Source organism: Hypanus sabinus, chromosome 15, assembly GCF_030144855.1.
Source record: "Hypanus sabinus isolate sHypSab1 chromosome 15, sHypSab1.hap1, whole genome shotgun sequence".
Taxonomy (NCBI): domain Eukaryota; kingdom Metazoa; phylum Chordata; class Chondrichthyes; order Myliobatiformes; family Dasyatidae; genus Hypanus; species Hypanus sabinus.
Window position 1 is genome coordinate 34,799,083 of NC_082720.1, and position 24,431 is coordinate 34,823,513.

The 24,431-nt window shown below is 39.6% G+C and overlaps 1 protein-coding gene across 2 annotated transcripts in view; it reads right to left on the reverse strand.

Moving 5' to 3' along the window:
* Nucleotides 1–201: 201 nt before the first annotated feature.
* neurl1b (neuralized E3 ubiquitin protein ligase 1B) overlaps nucleotides 202–24,431 on the reverse strand; it is a 405,645-nt gene continuing 381,415 nt past the window's right edge. For both annotated transcript variants that reach the window (XM_059990199.1, XM_059990200.1), the window contains exons 3-5: nucleotides 21,936–22,643; nucleotides 10,503–10,628; nucleotides 202–6,112 (exon numbers count right to left, since the gene is read on the reverse strand). In XM_059990199.1, the coding sequence (XP_059846182.1) occupies nucleotides 5,868–6,112; nucleotides 10,503–10,628; nucleotides 21,936–22,643 (1,079 nt within the window). In that variant the 3' untranslated portion in view covers nucleotides 202–5,867. The remainder of the gene's footprint in view (nucleotides 6,113–10,502; nucleotides 10,629–21,935; nucleotides 22,644–24,431) is intronic.

Genomic DNA, 24,431 nt, shown 5'->3' on the forward strand with positions numbered 1-24,431 from the left:
ATACACCTGACAACAGAGGAGCCAAAATTGAGTGAAAAGTGAGCAATATTTCCTGTCGAGCAACCACAGTTTACATTTGCTAATTTCAGGCTTAGTCCCTGCTTGAGGGACTGTGAAATTTAGAGAGTCTAAAGTAGGTGAAAGAACAATAATTTGTTATGAGTTGGTTAAGATATAACAAACAAACTAAATGCCACAGAATAGGTCTTAAAAAAGACTTTATATGCCTGATCATGTGAGCAACATGGGAAGCATTTGGTCACAGAACAAAGGAATGTTACAATTATGCAACTGTTTACAACAGGAACAAAACTGCATTATTTTTCTTAAGAACCCAGTATACATAGTGAAGCAGTCTACCTTGAAACTGTACAATATGTATTTATTAAGAACCAGAATCAACAAAGTTAATTTCTTTACAAAAAGTATAGGGAACATAATTTCTGATTGTTTTAAAAATTAACATAAAACAACATAAAAAGTGATGAGAGAAAGAACTTTTATCTAATATTCCCTTGAGAGACATTTGCATTTCATTTTCAGTTACTTGTTTTCATTCCAGATGAGAGTCAATTTTTAATTTATCAAAATACTTTGAGCAATTTTCATCCTGACATTAGCTTGGTTACTTTTAATTACTGCACTGTATAAAAATGATTTTATAAAACGTCAGGTTTAGCTAAGCAATAGATATCTGAAATATTGGTACATTATGCTCTTGGTAAAGGGAATATCCATATATTTTGTTCTTTCCTAATTAACAAATACAAACAAGTTAATTGAAACAAAGCATCTTTCTTAGCTCCTATAAAAAGCAATACATTCAGATAATGGGCAGCATTTTAACCTTGATTTTTGGCAACAACAAGCAAAGTTGTGGGTATATGCATGTCAACTGAGATGTTAAGCTGCTAAAAAGCTGCATGTAAATTATTGTTCTGCCTGAACAAATGAAGGATGGTAAACACACATGACCATACAAACTTGTATCAAAGTATTTTTCCCAAAGCCATATGATTTTTTGAACCATTTTCTCTGTAACTGCAAAAAAGTTGTGAACTCACGTTAGAAATGAAATCAAATGTTTCCACAGATAACAGTGTCATATGTTGATATTCAATCATTATGTCATCATGAGGTTAAAACTGGGACCATTATCTATTGAGCCTATGTAAGAAAGATGCCAAAACTGCTTACAAATCAACAAATGCTGGTGCCTCGATTTTTCTTTGTAACTAAGTTAAAATATTTCTGAAAACAGATAGAAACCAAGAAGGCGATGCAAATACTGTAATGGAAATCCATATAGAAAACGATCTGATACCTTGAAGATTAAGAACAGAAACATAGTTTAAAAAAACTCTATGAATTGACTCTCAGTTCCTTATACCTTATTAAACTTTGCAACAATACCGAACTGTGAAGCACATCCTGTCAAAAGATGACAGCAGCATTACAGAATTAAACACTGTCATCTTTATTACATGGGATACTTGTCCTATTCATGTGGTAACACATTAATCAGAAAAAATGAACACATATGAAAAGTGCAGTTATGTTAAAGAAAAACTAATCATGTACATCAGTGGTGCACAGCCTTTTTATAGGAGGGAGCCTGATTTGCATTCTAAGCCTCTTCCAAACATCCTCACAAAAACTGTTTAATTTAATCAGACACAACTAAATTCTGATATCTTAAGTCAAGCTTAAAGACACAAATGCACTGTTTCCCTCACTAATGCATTGCTGTTCCACCTGTCACATTCCAAAGTTCCTTTCTACCTTACAAATGTCATCAACATTACTGAAAATCACTTTAGAAGGACATGACTCTTTTTTGCATAGATGAAGTGTAAAGATTATTTGAATGGTCCAATCAAAAATCAGACCCTGGGAGATCCTGAGACAGGTGTTATGTTGTGCATTATTGTTTCACAGTAGTGCAGTCTACTTCAGATAGCATCTTATACAAAACCCATTCTTCAACCAATTGGGATTAGTAAGTTAACTCCATGGGCATTAGGACCTAGTAGACAGCAGCAAGTCTCACAGGGGAGAAAATCTCCTGGCTTAGGTCATGTAACGTGGTGGGGCAGCTGGCACATTGAGCATGAGTTGCGTTATAAGACTAAAGCTGACCTCATGGGATTGTGGGGCAGCTAGAGTGCAGAAAGGCCAGATGGATCTATCCTATGAGCTGGATCTGTCCCACAGCCCACATGTGGTACACCAGAGATGTAAGCCTTGATGTGAAAACAATCAATGATTTGTAAAATGTTACAGTTGTGCAGCTGTGTTAATAGGTTCGGAACTGACTAGGTTAAATTTTTGATCAAAAGGCTTGCATTGTATTGACTTTACACTGGTGAATAGAAGTGGGAGCAATGGAGGTGTTAGAATTAGTTTCAGGAACTTGAAACTGCCCACCCTTTCCTCTACTGATGGCAGTCATATTAAACCTGACTCTGATTCTAATCTGTGTATGCCAAATGGGGATCTGAAAATGAAATTAGAATAGTTTTATACTGCAAGCAGAACATTAATGCAGAAAATGCTGGGAAAAGAAAATATCACTGTCCCTCTGTTCACAGAGGCTGTCTGCTCCATTTCAGCTTTCCATTTGATTGTATTTTGCTCAGTTCTAGCACTTTTATTGTAATATAACTTGCTTTCTCAGCTCTTACATGTGAAAGATGACCAACAGATAGCACTGTAACTGAACTAAACCGAGAGGGGCCACTGTCTTCAGGAGAAATGAGAGGAAGGAAGAAAAAATTAGATGTAGGCAAAATCTACTGAAAATCTGATGATCAACAACAGATGTGAAAACATAATCTAGAATACAACTTGATGTGTTAAATCTAGGCCCAACCTTCCCCCTCAGATAAAATATCCCATGGCATTATATGAAGGTGAGTAGCTGATTACTTCTATGTTGTTTGTTCATAAATATTTATTCTTCAACAAACAGCAACAGAAACAGGCTATTCCGATACTTATCACAATGAATCTATAGATACAGTGCAGACCAGACCCTTCCACCTTAGCAGGCCGCACCACTTACTTAACCCTAGTCTAATCACAGGGCAATTTACAGTAACTACTAACTGGTACTTCTTTGGACTATGGGAGGAAACTGGAGCACCTGGATGAAATCCACACAATCACCGTACAAACTCCTTACAGACGGTGCTGGAATTGACTTCTGACGCCCTGATTTGTAATAGCATCACACTAACTGCTATGCTACCGTGGCACCCTAATTTGTTGAAGCTTGCTCTGTGTAATTTAATAGATTTCTCCTATTATACATTCTTTATTTCTAACTATTGCACATAGTGAAGCAATATAGCCTGAGATAATGAAAGATTGTTTAAATTCATTTTCTACCTTTACTTCTTTAAATCAAGCAAATCAAAATAATATCTGCATGCTCTTTCTGGTGCTGGCAGCACTGATACCCTTGTCATCTCTTGGCTTTCTGTCAATATTCATTATTTCCACTAAGTCTACATTTCTAGATCAGAATATTACTGCATTTACCAAAGATTTCTAACCTTTCATTCAGAAATATCTCTACCTCTAATTCTCCAATGTACACTTTCAGACAGATGCAAAGAACACAAATGGCTCACAACTCCTTTGTTTATTGATAATAGTGACACATTAAAACCAAGGATACAGAGAATTATAGCTTTACAACTGAATAACACATACAAAGCAAGCGTTATAGTGGAAGTAAATATTGAATTGAATTGATCAGCCATGTAAGATAGCTGTGCACAAAAGTACGGCAACAATGTGCACTTACATGTTGGGACGGAACTGAGGAATATAAAGTTAGGAGAAAGGGAAACCACATGAAGTTAGCTGTTAATTTCAAGTGATCTTATTTCCAGATTTAAATTCTGATTCCAATTTGCAAAAGTTATTCAAAGACTAATTGTATACCTGTTCATATTTTCCAAAAACAATGTGTTACCATATGTTGTAACCACTATTCGGTTCAACAGAAATCTGGTCGGGCCTAGGGTAAACAAGATTCTTACATTTTTTCATTCTGTCCTTTATAACTGATCTATTAATCTTACCATTCAAGGTGCTAGCACACACAAACACAACAAGTATTCTATGTTTCTCCACTTTCTATCAGTGTCACACACAGAAAAACAATCTTGGACAACAAAAAAACATTTAAGTGCAAAAAACCCCCAAATTATAATGCTTTATGCTATATATTGCAGGCAAAATTTGTACAAAGTTTTTGTTGAAGTTTAGGATTTGCCATCATCTTCAACACTGAAACAATAAGCTAATGAAACTAGATAATTTTTTTGTACAAAGTCAGTAAATTAGGCAAGATATTAAATATATTTGTGTAACATACCATTTTCATTCCATTATCAAAAGGAAAATATTTTTGTGGCTGTCACGTGTGTTCTATAAAACTACTTTGCCTTTAATCAGTGAATCTATAATAGTGGCAGTCAGAGTTCATGGGGAAATCGGAAAAAAGTGCATCACCTTCCAATGTAAGGCACCTGTAGCTTTGAATCATCACAGAAAAAAATCCAGCATTAAACTTCATACCTGTTAAAGTCATGCTAAAGTTGCAATATCCCTTTGGAGGCCTGTTATTTTGAACTCAAATGTACAAATAAATTTAAGCTTCACATATTGGAACAAAGCTCTTCCAGAATGGTTCCCCTTTTAATTTTATTCTGTATTCCTTTTTACACTGACTCATGGATCACTGGGAGGCAGTAAGTAACAAATTGCAAGTCTCAACTCCTTGTTACAGAAACATGCGAAATGTCACTATCAGCTGTTCTAAGAAGAAGGCCCATTTCTAAAACAAAAATTAAATGATTTTATTATATAAATCAAGGGGCACATCATGGTAATTGTCATTAGTTTCGATAATATCACTGAATCCCATTTACGCCAAAAAGAGGTATTGCAGTTTTAGTCATTAATACGCAACGAAACTCCAACCCTAATTAGTCACTGCCTGTTTAAAACACTTCAACAAAATAAATTTGAGACCCATCATCACTGGCAAGCCATAAATTTTGGCACGCTCGTAACATAAACAACAGAACTGCAATTTTGTATTAATTAATCTGTTAGAGCAGTGTCTCTTCAAATTAATTTCAAAACATACATTGAAGAGATGTTTCAACTGAATTCGACAATTGAATTCTCTTTAAAAATTAATTGCAGGCTGTTGTATATGAGTCAAACATGACAAATATTTGTTTTTGCAGGGGAAGTCCCACCTCTAACATCTAAACCAACAGGTAAATGCTTGTGGTAAATATTCTGCTTATGATTTGTCATTGAGGATATTGCGTTTGGTATGAACTAAACATAGGGTGATAAATATGACAAAATAGATTTCTTTCTCAAATTTTATTGGTTTATGTTGATGATTGATATTTTTCTTGTTGTAATCACAGACAAGAAAGCAAATTAAAAGCAGGTTGCTCTTAATCTGATTTACTGCACTTTAGTTAAGTCACTTTAAGCTGTGCTCAGTTGAACTGCTTGATAATGCTCAAATTTCTCCATTTAGATTGCAGAACATGTTGGTTAAATATGATGTGGTGTTTTTGCCACTGCTGGGGATGTGTGCAGCCAGCTTGGCTTTCTATATGCAGGTGACCGGCAACAGGAATAGAAAGTATAGAGGAAGAAGAGTATGAGAAAGTGTGAGAAAATTAGTCAGATAAACACAGCCACACTTTTTGAATGCATATAGATGAAATAAGAGTGAACATTAGAAGCTTTCCATATCTATAAAAATTTTATGTTTTAAAAAAATTATAGTGCGGAGTATGAAACGGTCCTTATAGGAGCTAATTTTCTCATGGACGGTATATCTTAATGACATCCTTAATGACTCTCCTGCAGATGGGACAGCAGGCATTGATCTGCTTCTTCAGTTTAAGACCACAGTCGTAGCAGAGACACATATGTCCACAGGTGTAAATCACAGTATCAACTTCACTGTCAAAGCAAACAGCACACTCGCCATTTTTGCTGTCAGGTGGATCAGGCGGGGAGAAAGACGGTGACAGCTGAGGGCTCAATGGAGAGCTGGGCGCAGTAACTGTGAAAACAGGAAAAACAATATCCTAAGCTAGGACACAGCAAAAGCAATTATCAGATTGAGTAAGAACAAAAGAGCACTCACAAAGTAATAAAATCCTCTTGTGATTTTTGGTATTAAATAGGTGATAATATTAATGTCCAAAGTCTAAAGCAAATGTAACACATGACCCTACATTTCTAAAATTGACAAGGATCTATCCTTTTAAAAATACAAAATGCTCCATATTTTTTTACATTTCAATTATCTTAAACATCTATAATTTGTTATTAAAATGTCTTTACATAGTAGCATGAGTAAAGCTACCTTGTTCTGTCGAATAAATATTCTTAATGTCTGGAATGTGCAGTTGGCTCAAAATACCTGGTTACACTCACCATGCCCACTAAATAATGGATAAAAGAATGGGTGATTTTCTACCATATTGTCTTATCATATGAACTGAGTAATTTTGCATAATGAAAAACAAGTAAGTGATGGGGACAACAAAGCCAGTGTAAGTGGTTTGGGGCAGCAGATAGTGGGAATGGACAGTCTGTGGGCAGGAGACCATAGTCAAGGGCAAGAGGGATGGATGGGGAGAATGGCGGGGTGGGGGAAGGAGGCAGAGTCAATGGATGTTGATGGGTGCAAAGGCACGGACAGGTGAGAGGAGAACATACTGGACGAGGGCATGAAGTGAGCAGTTAACATGGAGTGGAATGGATGGACAAAGTGTGGATTGGAGCAGGGAAGAGGCAGAAGAAAGGAGCAGTGTGAAGTGGATTAGGGTAGTGAAAAATGGCTAAGGAGCAGTGAGGGTGAACAGTGTCAGAGGGTGAATGGAACAGAGGGTGGTAAGAGCACAGGATAATGTAAATTCATAAGGGGTAGTGGATATGTAGAGCTTTCATTTGGAAATGATCGGGAAATTATTTCTATGGGAGAGAAAGTGGGATTAGGACTAATTAGACCATTCTGCAAAGAGTCAGGATGGGCTTGAGAGAATGGATTCCCTTCTGTGCTATCATAATTTATCGAAAGGAACTTGTATCTGAAATATAAATACATAAAAATTGACCTAAATGTTAGTAGATATACCAGTCTTCAAAAATAACTTTACTGCATTCTCCACAGTTTTTCTTTGACCTTGGCAAATTTTATTTATTGTATCATAAATTCAGTAGGAATAGAGATAGAAGGTCTGAGATTTGAGTTGGTTTAGTTGTTGAAGAATGGCATCATCACAAATTTTATTTTCCCCAAAGTTTTCAGACAATTTGCCCAACATTTGAATATTTTTCTTTCTGTCATTAATTCTGAGCCAAAGCAAGATGTCCATTTTCCCTATCATAGTCTCATCCAAAAACTATGACTATTCTTCTGTCTCCACCGATGCTGCCTGGCTTACTGAGTTACTCCAGCAGTTCATACCCCCCCCCACCTGTCTTTATCCTTGGTGACCAGTTTGGACTACATCTCTGTGTTTTATCTTTCTATTCCTTTTGTAACCTTGTGCAAACTTTTGTTATCTGTAGTCTTTTATTATACCAGAATTGTCCATTCCTTTGCTTTCCTGGTTGGCCTTCCACGTTCTTCCCTCATCTAATTCTCTCCTAGCTGAGTTCTCACTTGTACAAGTCCCATTCACTATTTAATATACCAAAGGATTTTAGTAACTTGCCCCAAATATCCTTTAGTCACTTTTCATTTATTTGGCAACCCCAGTAAAGTGCCTTGGGATGCATTATTATCTAAAAGGTACAAAGTAAATGAAAATAATGATCACTCAGTCGACTAATCTTCATTAAAAATGAATTACATGCATTTTTCAGGCACTGAAGGGAACTCTGCTTTGCAAGCAATCTATTCGTCCTTTTGTTAGCATTTTGTTTCTGTAATGTCATGCAGGAAGTGGAATGTGATGAAAAATGGACAGGTCACTGAGGTCAGCAAAATGGATCGATCAATTTTAAATGCAAAAGGCTGACTATCCTAAAAATGATAATGTATTATTGTTGAAAGCACAACTAGAAATGTAAGCATTTTGCAGACAGTCCTTTAGATGGCAGTCATGGTTTTCCAATGCATTCAGTGAACTCCTCTTAACCTACTTTCCTCCAGGAAATTCACTTTGGCTTTATCATCATCTGTTGCAAAATTCCCATGACATTGAATACATCCGATGGCCCCTATGTCTATTTCTGCTTACATAAAGAATAACCTATGAACTTTATTCATAACACAGTTACTTACAGCAGGACTATATAGTTGTATTAATAAGTTTTATTTGTTTGTTGAATATTGTACAGAAAAAATGAGTTTCCACACCATGCTAATGAGGTCAGTTGCCAATGATAAAAATTCGTGAAACTGAACAGGTGTTTATTAAATGTTTTTTATTTACCAATTTCAGATTCTCAACTAATAGTCTGTGGCTCCTTGATTATTCAAGTGATGCCCAATGTAAGCAATAGGAAAGGATGAGCAAGCTGGGGCTTTTCTCTTTGGAGAAAAGGAAGATGAGTGGGGACTTGATAGAAATGAGGTGCATGGATAGAGTGGATAGCCATCACCAGCTTCCCAGGGTGGCAATGTCCGACAACAGAGAACATCCATTCAAGTGACTTGGAGGAAATCTTAGGGGAGATATCAGAGGAAGGGTTTTTAAAAAAATAGACTGGTAGGTGCCTGGAATGCACTGCTGGGGTTATGGTAGAGGCTGACACAATAGGAACATTTAAAGACAGTTGGGCAAGCATGTATATGTGTGGAAAATAGAGGGCAATGGGTTTTGTAGGAGGGAAGGATTAGATTGATTGTGAAGTAATTTTACAAGGTTTGGTACTACACTGTAGGCTGAAGGGCCTGTAATGTGTGGAAATATTCTGTGTTGAGGAACAGTGTTTCATCATCCATTGTGGCACGTTATAGCTTCTTTTCTCAACAGAACTTCAGGTAACCCACTTTGTTTTAGAAGTGCCGCACGTCATCTATGTACAGTTTGCAGAATTTATGTTTTGCAGTTTTTTTTACATGTTCATTTGTTTCTTCCCTCCCCCCTCCCCCCACCCAACTGCCTTCATGGATCTATCAACCAGATGGCTGCACCTGCAGCTTATCACTATAGTAACTCTGGCTTCACCCCATCGGAAATCCCTCCCTCACTTCCTTCAAACTAGTCATAAGATAACTTGAAACTAACGTTTTTTTTCTTTTCCCTGTCCTCCCAGAGAGGCTTTGTCAGTTGTGAGTTCTGCGATCAGCATATCTTCAGGATGTGCAGGATGTTGCAAGCAGGTTCACTGTCTCACAACTCCAGCGATCCAAGTTCAATCCTGTTAGGAGGATGTACATCTACATCTGGAGTTTGCACTTTGTGATCCTGTAAATTTCTTCTGGATGCTGGGTCTTTCTTCCACATCCCAAAGAGGTATAGGCTGATAGGTTAATCGCTGCAGTAAATTGCACAGGGGCAAGATAGAATTTGGGAGTACTTGATGAGAATGAGGTTAGAAGAAAATTGATTAATGTAGGGTTAGCATTAAATCAGAGGTTTCCATCCTTTTCTATGCCATGGACCCCTACTATTAACTGAAGGGTCTGCGGATCCCAGGTTGGGAACCCCAGAATTGAAGGGTGATTGACGATCAGCATGGGCTCAGTGGGCTGAAGGGCCTCCTTCTGTCCTGTATCTCTCCATGACTGTTTGGCCTCATAATTGTGATCCACAAAACTGTGGTTTTGAGATGGATGGCACGCTCAAAGTTGCTCCAAGTCAGTCCAGGTACAAACAACCCAAGGCCTTTTGACTTCTCAGTTGCCAGAGGAGCCACTTGGCAGTAGCTGAGACACTCTGGTTAAAATTGCTGATTTGCTTTAAATTAAATTAAATTTTGAATTGAATGATCTTTATTGCCATTATACATAGGTACAATGAAACTCTGGCTTCCTCTCAGGCAATCAAACAAATGCCCACTCCTCAGTAACACTGTTGCTCACAAAATAGCCAAACCACAAATTAACTTTAAAAATAGTTTTAGTAAATTCTTTAAGCTGACTTGCTTCAGTTCTCCCATTCACTATTAAATAACTTCTTTTAATTTATCAGTCTGATCATTCCTTACCTCAGCAGCAAAATGGTAGTGTTGTAGATCTGCATGCACAGAAAACTGAATTGAGCACATACTAAAAAAATCTGCACAGGGTCTCTATAAGTTGAGAAGGAGGAGTTTTACCTCATCTAAGTTGAATTCCATCAAATGGCTAAACAGCTCATGCACTCGCAGGTACAATTCTGTATTGCATCATTAATTCAGATACTATATTGGGAAACACAAGTATCTTATCACATAAAGTAATACACTAAAGGTATGTTTTCTATCCAAATCAGGGAGAGATATTTCCTTACCCAGAGATGATTCAGATGCAGATGAAGATCGATTAACACTAAATGCCATGTCAGAGTCACTGTCATAATGGGAACCACTTGGAGAACCTGAAGGGGATACATCTACAGGGGTGGACTGGGATGTACCTGTAGAGGGAATGTTAAAGTACAATAGTTCAACTGAGTATAGCTCCATTGTATTGCACATTTTTTGCTATAATTCTCAACACGAGCATTACAAATTCTATTCCAAATATGCATAATGCATACAAGATGCTGGAGGAACTCAGCAGACCAGGCAGCATCTATGGAAAAGAGTACAGTTGACATTTCAGGTCGAGACCCTTCATCAGGCCAGACTCATTCCATAGATGCTGCCTGGCCTGCTGAGTTGCTGCAGCATTTTGTGTGTGTTGCTTGGATTTCCAGCATCTGCAGATATTTTCTTGTTTGTGCATTATACATGTATGGCTTTTAAACAAAAAAAATCTACCGTATATTGAACCTTGACCAATTCAAACTGTATTTAATGTTCGTTACTAACACTGACTGGGGCTACAGTAAAAAATAAATCATTGTTCTCATCCTGCGTAAGAGGTCCATTTGGCAAAAAGTGTAATGCCTGATAGCATCACGAAGCCTCATTGGACCAGCTCCTAACACCCTGTCATGCTGCTTCTTGGGGCCCAAGCACAGAATCACACAGAGCTAAACAAAACTAGGAGTTTTATTAACAAAAGAGTCAGAACAGTAGACCTTCCAAGTCCTTGGATGACTGGAATAACTCAGTCAGAATTTCACGAGGCAAGGATCAGGACCCGAGGGCTTAGTACTGCCTCTTTAACTCCAGAGCACAAAGGAATCAGGGCCCAGCTAATTAAAACCTCAGACTCGCCATAAGCTTACCATTCTAATGGAGACCAACGTCCAAGATACTTAATTGGACATCTGCAAAGTCTCAAGGAGAATTAACTGGAAGTATACTTAAATGTAAACTAGAAAATGCAGAGAATACAAAAAAAGTCAAAAAATTTAGAGCCTTCAGAATACAGTATTCTCTCAAAGACCCAACATTGTGACAGAACCCCCCCCCCTCCCCCACAGCTACACCTGACTACTCAGAATGATCCGGAGATAAACGATGGAATTCTGAAATTACAGGATGCAAAACATCCCTGGAAGGAACCCAACACCATTCCTCTGGTCCACATCCCTCCCTGTCTACCAAGTATTGTAGTTGTCCCCTTAGTTTCCGAGAATTAAGCAGTTTACAAACTATGTAGACCGGTGGAAGGGGGCTGCCAAGGATGCATTGGAATTGGGGCTAAGGAGCTCCAAAATAAAGGTTTCCATTTGGATACATGAAAGGTGGGATTGATTCTCACAGAACAGGAAAGTCATAATCTGTATGTTATCAGGTTAATCTTTCTACTGACTTTAAAGGGAACAATAAAGTGAGGGTCTAGTTTCCGCGATTCTAGTTTGAGTGGAAGGTGTTTGATCGAAAGGCAGATACGCTGACCAATGTAGAAAGCGATACCCAGCCGCCTCTTTCTGTTGGCCGTGTCCTCTTGCCAGGCCTAACTCTTCCAGGGAGCTTTTGGCCTTGCGCCACCTTTGTTTGCGCCTCTGACGCATTGTTCAGCTGAGGGGACGCCAGCATCTGTCTCCTGCTCAGGGAACGGAGGGAGCTGAAACCCAATGATGAATGTTGTGGTATTTATTGAGTGTGAACTCTGCCCATTTAAAATGTCACTCCATGAGGATAGATTATCCGACATTAGGTATCGAAGTATCCTCAGTCTGAGGATGGAACCACAGAATCAGGTTTATTATCACTGGCATGTGACGTGAAATTTGTTAACTTAGCAGCAGCAGTTCAATGCAATACGTAATATAGAAGAGAAGTAATAATAATAAATAAATCAATCTTATTCCATATACTGTATACAGTATACGTATTTTGAATAGATTAAAAATCATGCAAAAACAGAAATACTATATATTAAAAAAAGTGAGGTAGTGTCCCAGGGTTCAGTGTCCATTTAGGAATTTGATAGGAACCTCGAGGAAAAACAAGATGTAGCCGCAATCAAATGCTTGCCGGAATTTGGAGGTGAATTGAGGACCCTTGTCCGAAACAATATCACTGGGAATCCCATGTATGAGGGAAACCTGGTGCATGAGTAGTTCCGGGGTCTCTCGGGCTGCTGGTAGCTTTGTTAGAGGAACGAATCGGCAAGCCTTGGAAAACCTATCGACCACTGCAAAGAGGTAAAGGAATGTAATCGGGGCAGATTGGTAACAGAGTCTGGAGAAAGGCGAGTCCAGGGGAGTGACCATGGGTAGAGGTCAAAGGCGACCTTGAGGAGAGGAATTAGGATCTTTGCAACGGGTACAGATGTCACAAATGTGCACGAACGACTTAACGTCCTTATATTTTCATTGAATCAATTCTGGAGTCCGCGACATATTGGGTGAACTGTTACGTTAGAAGTGCGACCCCATTTAAGAACCTCAGATCGCAACTCAGGCGAGGCAAATAATCGACCGGGGGACCAGTTCTGGAACGTGGCTATTCCCTTGCAGAGGTTGCCTGACTTGGGAGTTCAGTTTTTTCGCGTCCTGAATACACACCGAGATGTTCTGGTCCGTCAGACGGTGAATGGTTGCTTAGCTAATACCGCCACTCAACTAGCGCCAACTTCACCGCCAAGAGTCCAATATTCCCGATATAATTCACCTCAGCTGGGATGCAGTTTCTGGTCAGCCGTAGACTTCTGAGATAAAACGGCACCCACTCCAATATCAGGAGGCTTCTACCTCAACAACGATCGTAACAACATGGTTCCTGGGCTCATTAATAGCTATCTCAGTCTCCGGGTCCAAAGGAAAAAGAAATAGGATGTCTTATTTAATAAAAAAAATTGGTCAGATTAGTAAGAGGAGAGGCTATTGACCTAAAGTTTCTAACGAACCTCCTGTAAAAATTTGCGAACCCCAAAACCGTTAACAGAAGTCGGTGGAAGCACTGCATGCACCACCCCGCCAAGAGTCCACGAGAATATTACCTGGGAGATGACAAATCCCAAAATGAATCTGGGGACGTGTAACTCACTCCTCCAATTTCACCTACAGACGATTCTTTAACAGGCACTGAAGAACCTGCTTTACACTTGTTGCATGCTTCTCACACAGGAGTTCGAACAAAAATCAAAATGTTTTCGAGGTACACAAACAGGAACTTGTAAAGCATTTCCCTCAGAATGTCATTAATAAATGTCTGTAAGACAGCTGGAGCATTGACCAGCCCAAAGGGCGTAACCAAGCATTGATAATGTCCTGTCGGGGTATTAAAAGCCGTCTTCACGCATCTGAGTTAAATTATAAGCATTCCTCAGGTTCCTTTTTTATGAAAACAGCTGCCCCTTGCAACATTTCAGACCCTCTGTAAATTAGGGGCCAGGGGTAGCGATTTTTAATTGTTATTTTATTTATGCCCCTATAGTCTATGCAATGCCACAGATTCCCACTCCTGCTGCCGTCGGAGGAGTGGAGGGACTGATAAACCCTGAGGCAAGTGTCCTTGGAATGAACTCGTCCGTGGCCAACCATTCGTGTCCTGATAAGGGAAAGTCTTCCTGGTGGTAGATAGCCCCCGGTAATGATTCCACGGCACAATGGGCGGTGGTGTGCCTGCCACCTATTTACTAAAAACCTCCCGGAGGTCGGAATACTTGGGGTGGGGGCAATTTTTGAGATCAAGGGTCGCAAACTCGGGAATGTCAGAGGCAGACGCGGAAGCTTATGGACATGCCGGTCTTCAGGCAGCTGGAAGCCCAGCTCCCGATATTGCCAATAGACCAGTCCATAACGGGGCCGTGCTGCGACTGTCACGGATACCCGACGATGAGAGCGCTCCTGGGAGCATTTCAGAATGGTTTCTGAGGAAGCGCAGGGATTCTGAAACATGGCTCGAGAGGTCTCCAATCAAGAATGGTGACTGTCAGGAGATGATCTGACAGAGATTTGGGACTCCCATCTATAGGACCAGCCCCAGCTCTAAAGGGATATCTCTTTAGAATAAAGGCGAGGGTTTTTATTTTTATTTAGCTAGAGGGTGGTGAGTCTGTGTAAAACTGTGGAGCGGGAGTCTGTAAATTACCGAAGGGCCAGTTCCTTGTCGCCCCAGGTCAATAAAGAGGGCATAGAATTTGGACGCGTCTTCGGGGCCTCCTTCTACGGATGGCTCTTGGAGTTTCCCAACCTCCCTGGATAAGTAGGTCGAAAATGCCCTGTTTACCCGTAATAAAGGCACCGTCTCTCTCTCTCTCATTCTCCTTCCCCGCTCAGCGGGGGGTGAGGCAAGACCTGCCTGCCCAGTTGCTCAGTTGCGGGTGGGGGCGTTTGAGATGAGGTACATGGACGAGTAGAAAATGCGGGTGAAGAACGGGGATAGAAGGAACCAAATCCGGGGAGCTCACCGCGGCGCTCAGCCACCCGATTATTGAGTCGAATAGCGAAGTCAGTGAGGCCCTGAAATGGTTCACGGGCTGCCAGTTTGTCCTGGAGCTTTTCCTTCAGACCTCTGTAGAATATGGCAACCAGGGCTTTTCCATTCCACCTGCTGTCCAGTGCCAGTGTTCTGAAATCGATTCGGCTACACTCCGTGACCCCTGTTGCATACGCGGAAGTCTGCCAGCCGCCTGTTGCCCCCCGACGGGGTGACGGAAGACCCTTCTCATGGCCCTCACGTATGCGCCAGAACATTCATGAGCATCTCTCTCCCACAGCGCCTTACCTGACTGGAGGGAGATCACGTATGCCGCCTTGCTTCGTTCAGTGAGAAAACTGAAAGGCAGCAGCTCGAAGATCAGAGAGCACAGCGTTAGGAGCCGACGGCGAGACTCGGGATTGGGCAGCCTGGGCGCCCTTTCGACATCGTCTGGCCCAGTCGGACTGTCTGGCTCCGTGGGTCTCGAAGGTCTTGAAGCATGCGCCCAGCTCTAGCAGCGTTTCTTTGTGCCGACCGTCTACCGCAGCTTGCTGTGCCAAAGCTGACCAAATTTCGAATCCTGCTGGATCCAATGTCCCACTGCATCTTCGGACCAAAGCGCAGGATCACACAGAGACTCGGAAGGGTTAATCAAAAGGGATGAAACAGTAGAACTTACAAGGTCTTGGATGACTCGGAATAAGTAGACCAGAACTTCATTAGGCAAAGATCAGGACTACCAGGTCTCGAGGAGTTGGTACTGCCACTCCGGGGCATGAAGGAATCGGTGTTCAGCTAATTAAATTCCCAGATTCTTAAATAACCATTCTGATAAGAAACAAAAGTGCAAGGATAATTAATTGGATGCCTGCAGAGTCTTGAGAATTAATTGGAAGTATCCAAGGACAATTGCAACTTAAATGTAAACTAGAGAAAACCTAACTATAACACAAAACAAATTCAAAGCACAACAATACATTATAATTAATAAAACGCAGAGAATAAAAACAACAGCAAAAAACTCAGAGCCCTCAGAATGATGATAGAGATTCTGACACATTTATTCTGTATCAGCTTTGTCCAACGGTTCCCAACCTGGGGTCCATTGGGGTCTATGACACAAAAAAAAGGTTGAGATCCGCTGGCTTAGTCTGTGTTTATCATTTGTTGTTAAATTGAACTGATTTGTGGCAGAACTAAATAATAAAATGTATGTTATTATGTTCATCGTGTTTGTAACAAATGTATTGGCACCAAGCCTTTATCAACAATTCCATACACTTCAGTTATACAAACAACTTTAAATATCTTGTTCCAACTAAACAACTTTTAAGTCACAGCAGCAAAGTACGCCTGGGCAAAAGATCCTGCTATAGAAGCAAGTCAGTTGTTTGTTTCTGGTCAGACCTTGCCATGTTACTCCAAGTTAGTATTTTACCTATATTTGCATGAGTTGATACGTATTGGCCTAGATGTCCTCTATTCCTGATCAGAACTTGGTGTTTCCTTATAAAAGGGATCAACAGCAAACTTAAGACATTCACAAGGGACACAGATGACAACATGCCAACACAGTGACCTAAGTTGGTCACTGGAAAGGCATCTTCACAGATTTAACAACCTGTACAGTGCCTTGAATAAGTATTCAGCCCCCCACAACTATTTTCACATTTTATTGTCTCATTTTTTAAATTTAGAATACACTGAAGTAGATTTTTTGAGAAAACATTGTGCATTATGTCAAATCAAAACAAAATTCTAAAACCTGTCAACAATTTACTAAAAATTAAAAACCAAAATTGTGAGGCTGAATAAGTCTCCATCCCCTTTATAATTAGTACACCAATTTTCCTGAGGTACAATACCGTACTTTACCTTACCAACTCATCAAATTTGGTTATGTAGATAATTGGAAGATCATCTGTTTTCAATGAATTCATTAGAATAAATATGGCCTCTTCCTGTCAGGTCCAACAGTGTGGTACATTTTCAACAGACCAAACCAAAATGAGGAGAAAGGAGCATTCAAGACAAGCCATGGAAATTATAATGGCAAAGCACAAATCTGGGAAAGGGTACAAGACTATCTCAAAGGGACTGAATGTAACTTGCAGCTCAGATCAGTCCATCATGACACCACAGCCCCACTGCCTAGGTCAGGCTGCCTACTAAACTTAGTCATCAGGGAAGAATGGCACTTGTAAGAGAGGCTACTGTGATGCCTATAGTCACTCTGAGTGAGTGCAGAAATCAGTGGCGTCAACTAGAGATGAAGTTTATGGCTCCATAATCTCCAAGGCCTTGCACAAAAAAGGAAGAGTGGCTAGGAAGAAGCCCTGGCTGAAATAAAAGCTTATCCTTGCCCATCAAGAGTTTGAAAAGCATCATCTACAAGATACTGTAAAACTGTGGTCAGGTTTTTGGAACTTTCTGGCCTCAACATGATGCTGTATGTGTGGTGTAAATTTAATACTGCGTACCAGCCAGGTATCACCATCCATACTGTAAAGGTGGAGGTAGCATCATACCAAGGGGACTGGAAATCTGGTCAGAATTGATGTGAAGATAAATGTTGCTAAATACAGAGAGATCCTGGATAAAAAAAAAACTGCTATCCTCAGCCAGTAAGCTTAAATTGGGGAGGAATTTAATCTTTTAGCAAGACAACAACCCAAAGCACACTGCCAGAGTAACCATGGAGTGGCATCAAATTAAGATAATTGATGTCCTTGGGACACCCAGTCAGAATCCAGATCTTAACCCAATCAACCATCTCTAACAAGACCTCAAGATTGCTTTCATCCACTGCTCCCCAATTAACCTGACACAGCTTGAGCAATTTTGCAAGGAATGGCCAAATCTTGCTTCATTACACTGCGCAAAGCTAATAGAGACTTAACTAAAAACATACTGGCTGTAATAGCCGTGGAAGGTGGTGCAACTAAGTACTGAGCTAGTGCAGAAATTGCAGGAGCCCTAGCAGAGATTTTTAAAACGTCCTTAGCCATAGATGAGGCGCTAGATGACTGGAATATTGTTAATATTATTCTGTCATTTAAGAAAGGCTCTAAAAATAAGCTAGGAAATTGTAGGACAGCAGTAGTAGCAAAGTTATTAGAAAGTATTCTAAGGGATTGGATATACGTATTTGGATAGACAGGGACTGATGTGGGATAGTCAACATGGCCTTGTGCGTGGTAAGTTGTGTCCAGCCAGTCTTATAGAGTGTTTCAAGGAAGTTACTAGGAATGTTGACAAAGGCAAGGCAGTGGATATTGCCTAGATGGACTTTAGCAAGGCCCTGGACAAGGTCCTGCATGAGAAGTTAGTCAAGAAGGTTCAGTTGCTTGGCATTCAACATAAGGTAGTAAATTGAATTTGGCTTCATGAAAGAAGCCAGACAGTGGTTGTAGATTGTTTCCTCTCTGAATGGAGGCCTGTGATTAGTGGTCTGCCGCAGGGATCGGTGCTGGGTCCATTACTGTTTGTCGTCTATATCAATGATCTGGATGATAATGTGGTAAACTGGATAAGCAAATTAGTGGATGACACTATGATTGGGAGTGTAATAAATTGCGAGGAAGACTATCAAAGCTTGCAGTGGGATCTGGACCAGCTGCAGAAAATGGGCTGATAAATGACAGATGAAATTTGATATTGGCAAGTGTGAGGTATTGCACTTTGGGAGGATCTAACCAGGTAGGTCTTACAAGTGAGAGGTAGGACACTGAGGAATGTGATAGAACAGAGAGATCCAGGAATAGAGGTCCATAATTTCTTGAAATTGTCATCACAAGTAGAGAGGGGTCATAAAGAATGCTTTTGGTACTTTGACCTTCATAAATCAATGTATTGAGTACGGGAGTTGGGATGCTATGTAAAAATTGTATGAAACATTGGTGAAGCCTAATTTGGAATATTGTGTACAGTTTTGGTCACCTACTTACAGGAGAAAGATGAAAATTGAAAAAGTGCAGAGAAAATTTACAAGGATGTTGTTAGGACTTGAGGACCTGAGTTATAGGGAAAGATTGAACAAGTTAGGACTTAATTCCCTAGAACATAGAATATTGAGGAGAGATTTGATAGAGGTATGCAAAATTATAAGGGGGGCAATTAGGATAAATGTAAACATGATTTTTCCACTGAGGTTGGGTGAGACTAGAACTAGAGGTCACAGGTTAAAGGTGAAAGGTGAAATGTTTAAGAGGAACGTGAGGGGGGATCTTCTTCACTCACAGGGTGGTAAGAGTGTGGAATGAGCTGCCAGTGCAGATGGTGGACATGGAGTTGATTTCAATGTTTAAGGATAGGTACATGGATGAGAGGGGTAAGGAGGGCTGTGGTCCGGGTGCAGTTGGATGGGAGGGGGTATTTTAATGGTTCAGCTCAGATTAGATGGGCCAAAGGGCCTGCTTCTCTGCTGTGGTGTTCTATGACTCTATGACATTTCTAGTATGCAGGCAAGTATTCATTCATAAACTTACAACGACTGATATTTACAAAAACACACAATGAACATCTTGGACTGAGTTTTGAACTAAAATAATTAAATGCACAATAAAATGCATTTCACAGTCAAGATTTAAATTTCTGACATTCATTTCTTTGTGCCATGTGTAAATGAGGCTCATATTTTAAATGCTACTAATTATTATGAAAGTGGTATGCGTGATCATGTAACAGATTCAGCATTTAGTAGCAAAATGACTTGAATGACTTGCAAAGTCTAATAAAAAATCAGCCCTACTCAGAATCAACATAATTTATGGTAATAAATTCAAGCAAATTGCATTGATTCTCTAATGGGTTTAATTTATCATTCTAGTTCCTTCACTTTAGATGACCCAAGTAATTTAATGTCTAAAAAATTATGAAAAAGTTACTTATTTTTCCTGGAATTGTTCACTATCGTTCGTTGCCACAGGTGTTATTTGGAATGTCAGGAAAATAAAATAAAACTGTCCATGAAAATCCACTGAGGGCTAGAAAGAGAAGGCTTCAAGATGATTTAACTAGTGCTGTCAAGAATATGAAGGGTAATCTTAGAATTGACATTGTTTAATTGCTTACTAAGGCTACTGCTACATCAAAAATATACAACCAAAATAGAAGAAATTTTGTACAAAACATACTTGTTAAATATGTTTTAAGGATGGCCACAGAAGATAAAACATAAGTGACTTCAAAGAGGCAAATGAGTACTTTTCAGTTAGATAGGAAACAAAACTGGGAGGTTCAGTGGTTTTGAGACCAACGATGATCCATTTGGATTGAATGTTTTTTTCTTGTTCTTGAGATCTTTTGGGTGAAGCAGGAAGTTTAAATGGAAAGTGAAAAAGGAATGTGAAACAAACACAGCAATGATCTTAAAGCAGGATAACAATAACACCAAGGGAATAAACATGATAGGAACACATTCTTATTGAGCAGCACACTGGCTCAGCTGGTACAGCTGCAGTCTTTCAGCTCCAATGCCTGGGTTTAAACCTGACCTCCAGTGACATCTCTATGGAGTTTGTTCTTACCATGACTGTCTGAGTTTCCTTTGGGTGCTGTGGTTTCTTTGCACATGGTAAAAACATGCAAGCTGGTAAGCCAACACCCCCTCCCCGCACTGAAACACAACTCAAATTACAAAGCGCTTCGAGAAACAATGCAAATTTTCTGTGGATCTTTCTGGGTCAGAAGTGGTCCTGAAGACCACATCACCTTAGACTACAGCTGACCTCCATTTGCAGCATTTGTATAATCTAGCAATGTCTTCTCCAGCACTAATTGTTTTCAATGGCTCATTTTGTAGAGTCTAGTTTCCTCGGGCTGCTAATATCCACTGGACCTGATATTTCTTATCAAACTTTGGATGCAAAAGGCTTTAGCCTCATTTCATTGAAGCCCGGGTGTTACAAAGGGCTGGTACTGTGCTGAGGTCTCCACAGAGATTTCCCTTCGTCCCAGCATCCTAATCTGCCCTGAGCAGCTGTCATTAAAATCAGAAGAACAGAATTCTTGTAATTGTGGCAATTAGTTTTTAATTTTGAGAGAGTTTATTAATAGAAGCAGCTATAGGTAGTATCTGCTGAATGGCAACAGTGGACACAAATCTAAAATAATTATAAATGGAACCAAATGGAAAGTTTGCCAAAAAAAACTTGGTACTGAACATCATTAAAATAACTATTATAATCTATGCTGCAGCCAAATCCTTCCATATCTTTAAATGCAAGCCGATTAAAGATGATTTGAAATAGGATCAGGCCAGGTGATTCATGGCAGAAATGAGCCAGTACGTGCTCAACTAGACAAATAGGCTGTCATAATAGTCAATGATTAGACCTCTGTGATTCAGAGATCCTAGCATTTCAATAGTATGTTGACTCTATGGCCCAGACATAGTGAGTTCTGCAGTTGAATTTCTTCAAATATATGACGGTGAAAGTCATAACCAATTCAAAAGAACAAATTTATATATGCCAATAACATTCAAAGATATTTAAATTACTTTGATGTACAGTTTTATATGTTCTCAGATAAAAATGTATATTTTTACATAAGAATATCTGTATGAAATCTAATAAGAAATCGTGAAAATCAATTAATGATGGTAACTCTTGATATGGATTAACAATTTACATAGTCTGTTCTAATACCTCTTTGGAGAGAAAATTTCCATATACACTGTGCACATGATCATTTTCTTGTTTGGGAGCCATGCAAGTGAACCACTATAATGGATAATTTAACAGCTAATAGTGAACAACAGGAATCCTAGCCATGTTTCCTCAACTATCCCTAAGATTCTTCTGGCTTACATAGTTCAAAATAACATGCAGCTAATTTTACTGAGGAGACATACAAAGGAACTTTTAAAAAAATATTTAAATATTGTAAATACTTCAATATATTTTCTGTTATCTTCTCAGCATACGTAGCACAAAGCAAGTTATATGTGTGCTTACCCAATATCCTCAGCTGGTTGACAACTCCGTGTAAGCTGAAAAACACCCACAGTGACTGTGTGGTGTCGACATAGACCAGCATCCCTATGTTTATTCCATTTACACGATGATGGAGCTCTCCATTTGGCAGAATGGTGAAACTGAAAATATCACCACTGTTGGGCACTGAGAAACCTCTGCAAACTACCCAATATTCCTTACGATCAAGTAGGAAGTCTGGATCCGCTGGGAGCTCATTTGTTCGCAGAGTGCTGGGGTCACATGATGTCACACCAAAGAGAAGAGCGCCATAATATGGTAATCCTAACTGTCCCACCTCTACATACAGGGTTTCACCAGTATGCAAAGGACGATCAGAGAACACCAGGGTCCTAGTGCTCTCCTTCCAGTTTGTGCACACTCCCATCCTATCCTGAGAAAGGGTGACATCAGGCCCTCGTATGTAGTGAAAGTGAAGGTCAGTGTCAAGAAAAGATGGCAGACCTCGTGAACGAAGCCGTCTGTTGGTACAACATGGTAAATTGTGATTGTCTGGTGCAAGGCTTGGAACTTCACCTAGATTTAGGTTTGTTATTTTTGCCACCACAACACTGTTCTCCAGTTCATTATTATTGAAGTTAGCATTGTCATGACTAGTCTGAGGAAGGCAACTGTTTAGCCGGGCTGTATTGAGTCGTGCTGAAGTGATGGTTTCTGCAAACATACTCTCTGCAACAGGAACAAAGAAATTAGTATTGGTATTATATCTTTAAGCAGAAAAACAGTACATCATAATTCCATGGACAAATGCAATACACAGCGATGTTCATGAGATGAATTTGCCAAAGCTCCATTTGCTGTAATCAAAACAGCTATATATTTTTACACTGACAATTTGCTCAAATATATTTCATTCAGCCTGCTTTGTTTTCATCTTCCCTTTTCCTCAGAACTAAATGCTTGTTAATAACTATTACAACTATTTTCAGCTCAGATTCACTATACATATTAGGCTTTAAATGGCCTAAGTCCCTGTTTTAATGTTACATTACCAAGTCAAGACTTACGTTTGATCTAAAACCACTGAATATGACAAGAAAGAAATGGGGTTTCAACAAATAAGCCAGAACCGGTTTGCACAAAAATCTTGTGTTGTTCAATTTTTTACCCAGTGACAACGACATATGCACACTGAATTTTATAGTGGTATTCATTTTAACAGCTAGCAAAACACTGTCAATAAGAACTTTGATCTCCTCTGGGTTTGATCATTTTTTGCTCTCGTTCATCTGCGCTCTCACAAAACATACGTAGCAGGCTTGTAGTGGGTAATGAAGGATTCTCTTGCCAGGGTTTTTTCACACCGTCCATATGTGATTTGCTTGCTGAATGATACTTTAAAAAATCAAGTTTCAAAATATCACTCCACTTCTTCCCACTTGCAAATTCTCCTGAATCTTTTGCATTGTGACAATACGCATAGGTAACACCAGTTTTGTATTGTACATGAATATTTCTTGTAGCTGCATGTTTCTGCCCTTGGGAGCTTTTGGTGTAGCAGTTTTGACTGTTTTATTAAGCCATTCCATTTTAAATGAAATAGCCGTTCTTTTGCACATTACACCTTTTGCTTCTTTGGAATTCAACATAGTGAATCAATAATTTCTTCAAAACAGTAGAAATAAGCCAGTTCTAAAATCTGCAGACAAGTCATCAGAAACTCCACATGGTCAACACAGTCTGCACCAGAAACCAGAAAAAGAAATGTGACTGTGTACAATAATGAACTGGAATGGGATGATACCTAACATGCCAACGAGGGAGAGGGTGACAACCTTTTTGTGCGCAGTTTAAATTCCTTTGTGTGCTAGTAGCAAAAGATGTGTGTGTGTGTGTGCACAAATGCACACCTTAGAAGGAATATTATGAAGGTATTACTGTTATATTTGAATGCACACATATTCAAAGTAAGTCAGATGAACTTACAGTGCAGTTAGAATTTGGCAGGTATGACATTGTGGGCATCACAAAGTCATGGGTGAAAACAGATCACAACTGGGGGCTAAACATCAAAGGATGCACATCCTATGGAAAGAGACAGGTGGGCAGAGGCTTTATTGGTAAAAATTGAAATCAAGTCCTTAGAAAGAAGTGACAAGGGGTCAGAATTTTTAGAATCCTTGTGAGTAAAGTTATGAGACAAGGATAAAAGGGACCCTGATGAGAGTTCTATGCAGTTTTCCAAATAGTAACAAGGATGAAGGGTACGAATTACAATAGGACATAGAAAATGCATGCAAAAAGGACAATGTTACGACAGTAATTGAGGCTTTCAATATGCAGGTAGACTGGGCAAATCAGGTTGGTGCTGGATCCTAAGAGAAAGAATTTATGGATGCCTACAAATTGTCTTTTTAGAGTACTCCATGGTTGTGCCCATTAGGGAAAAGGGAATTCTGGGTTTGTTGTTGTACAATGAACCAGATTTGATTCGGGAGCTTAAAGTAAAGGTACCTT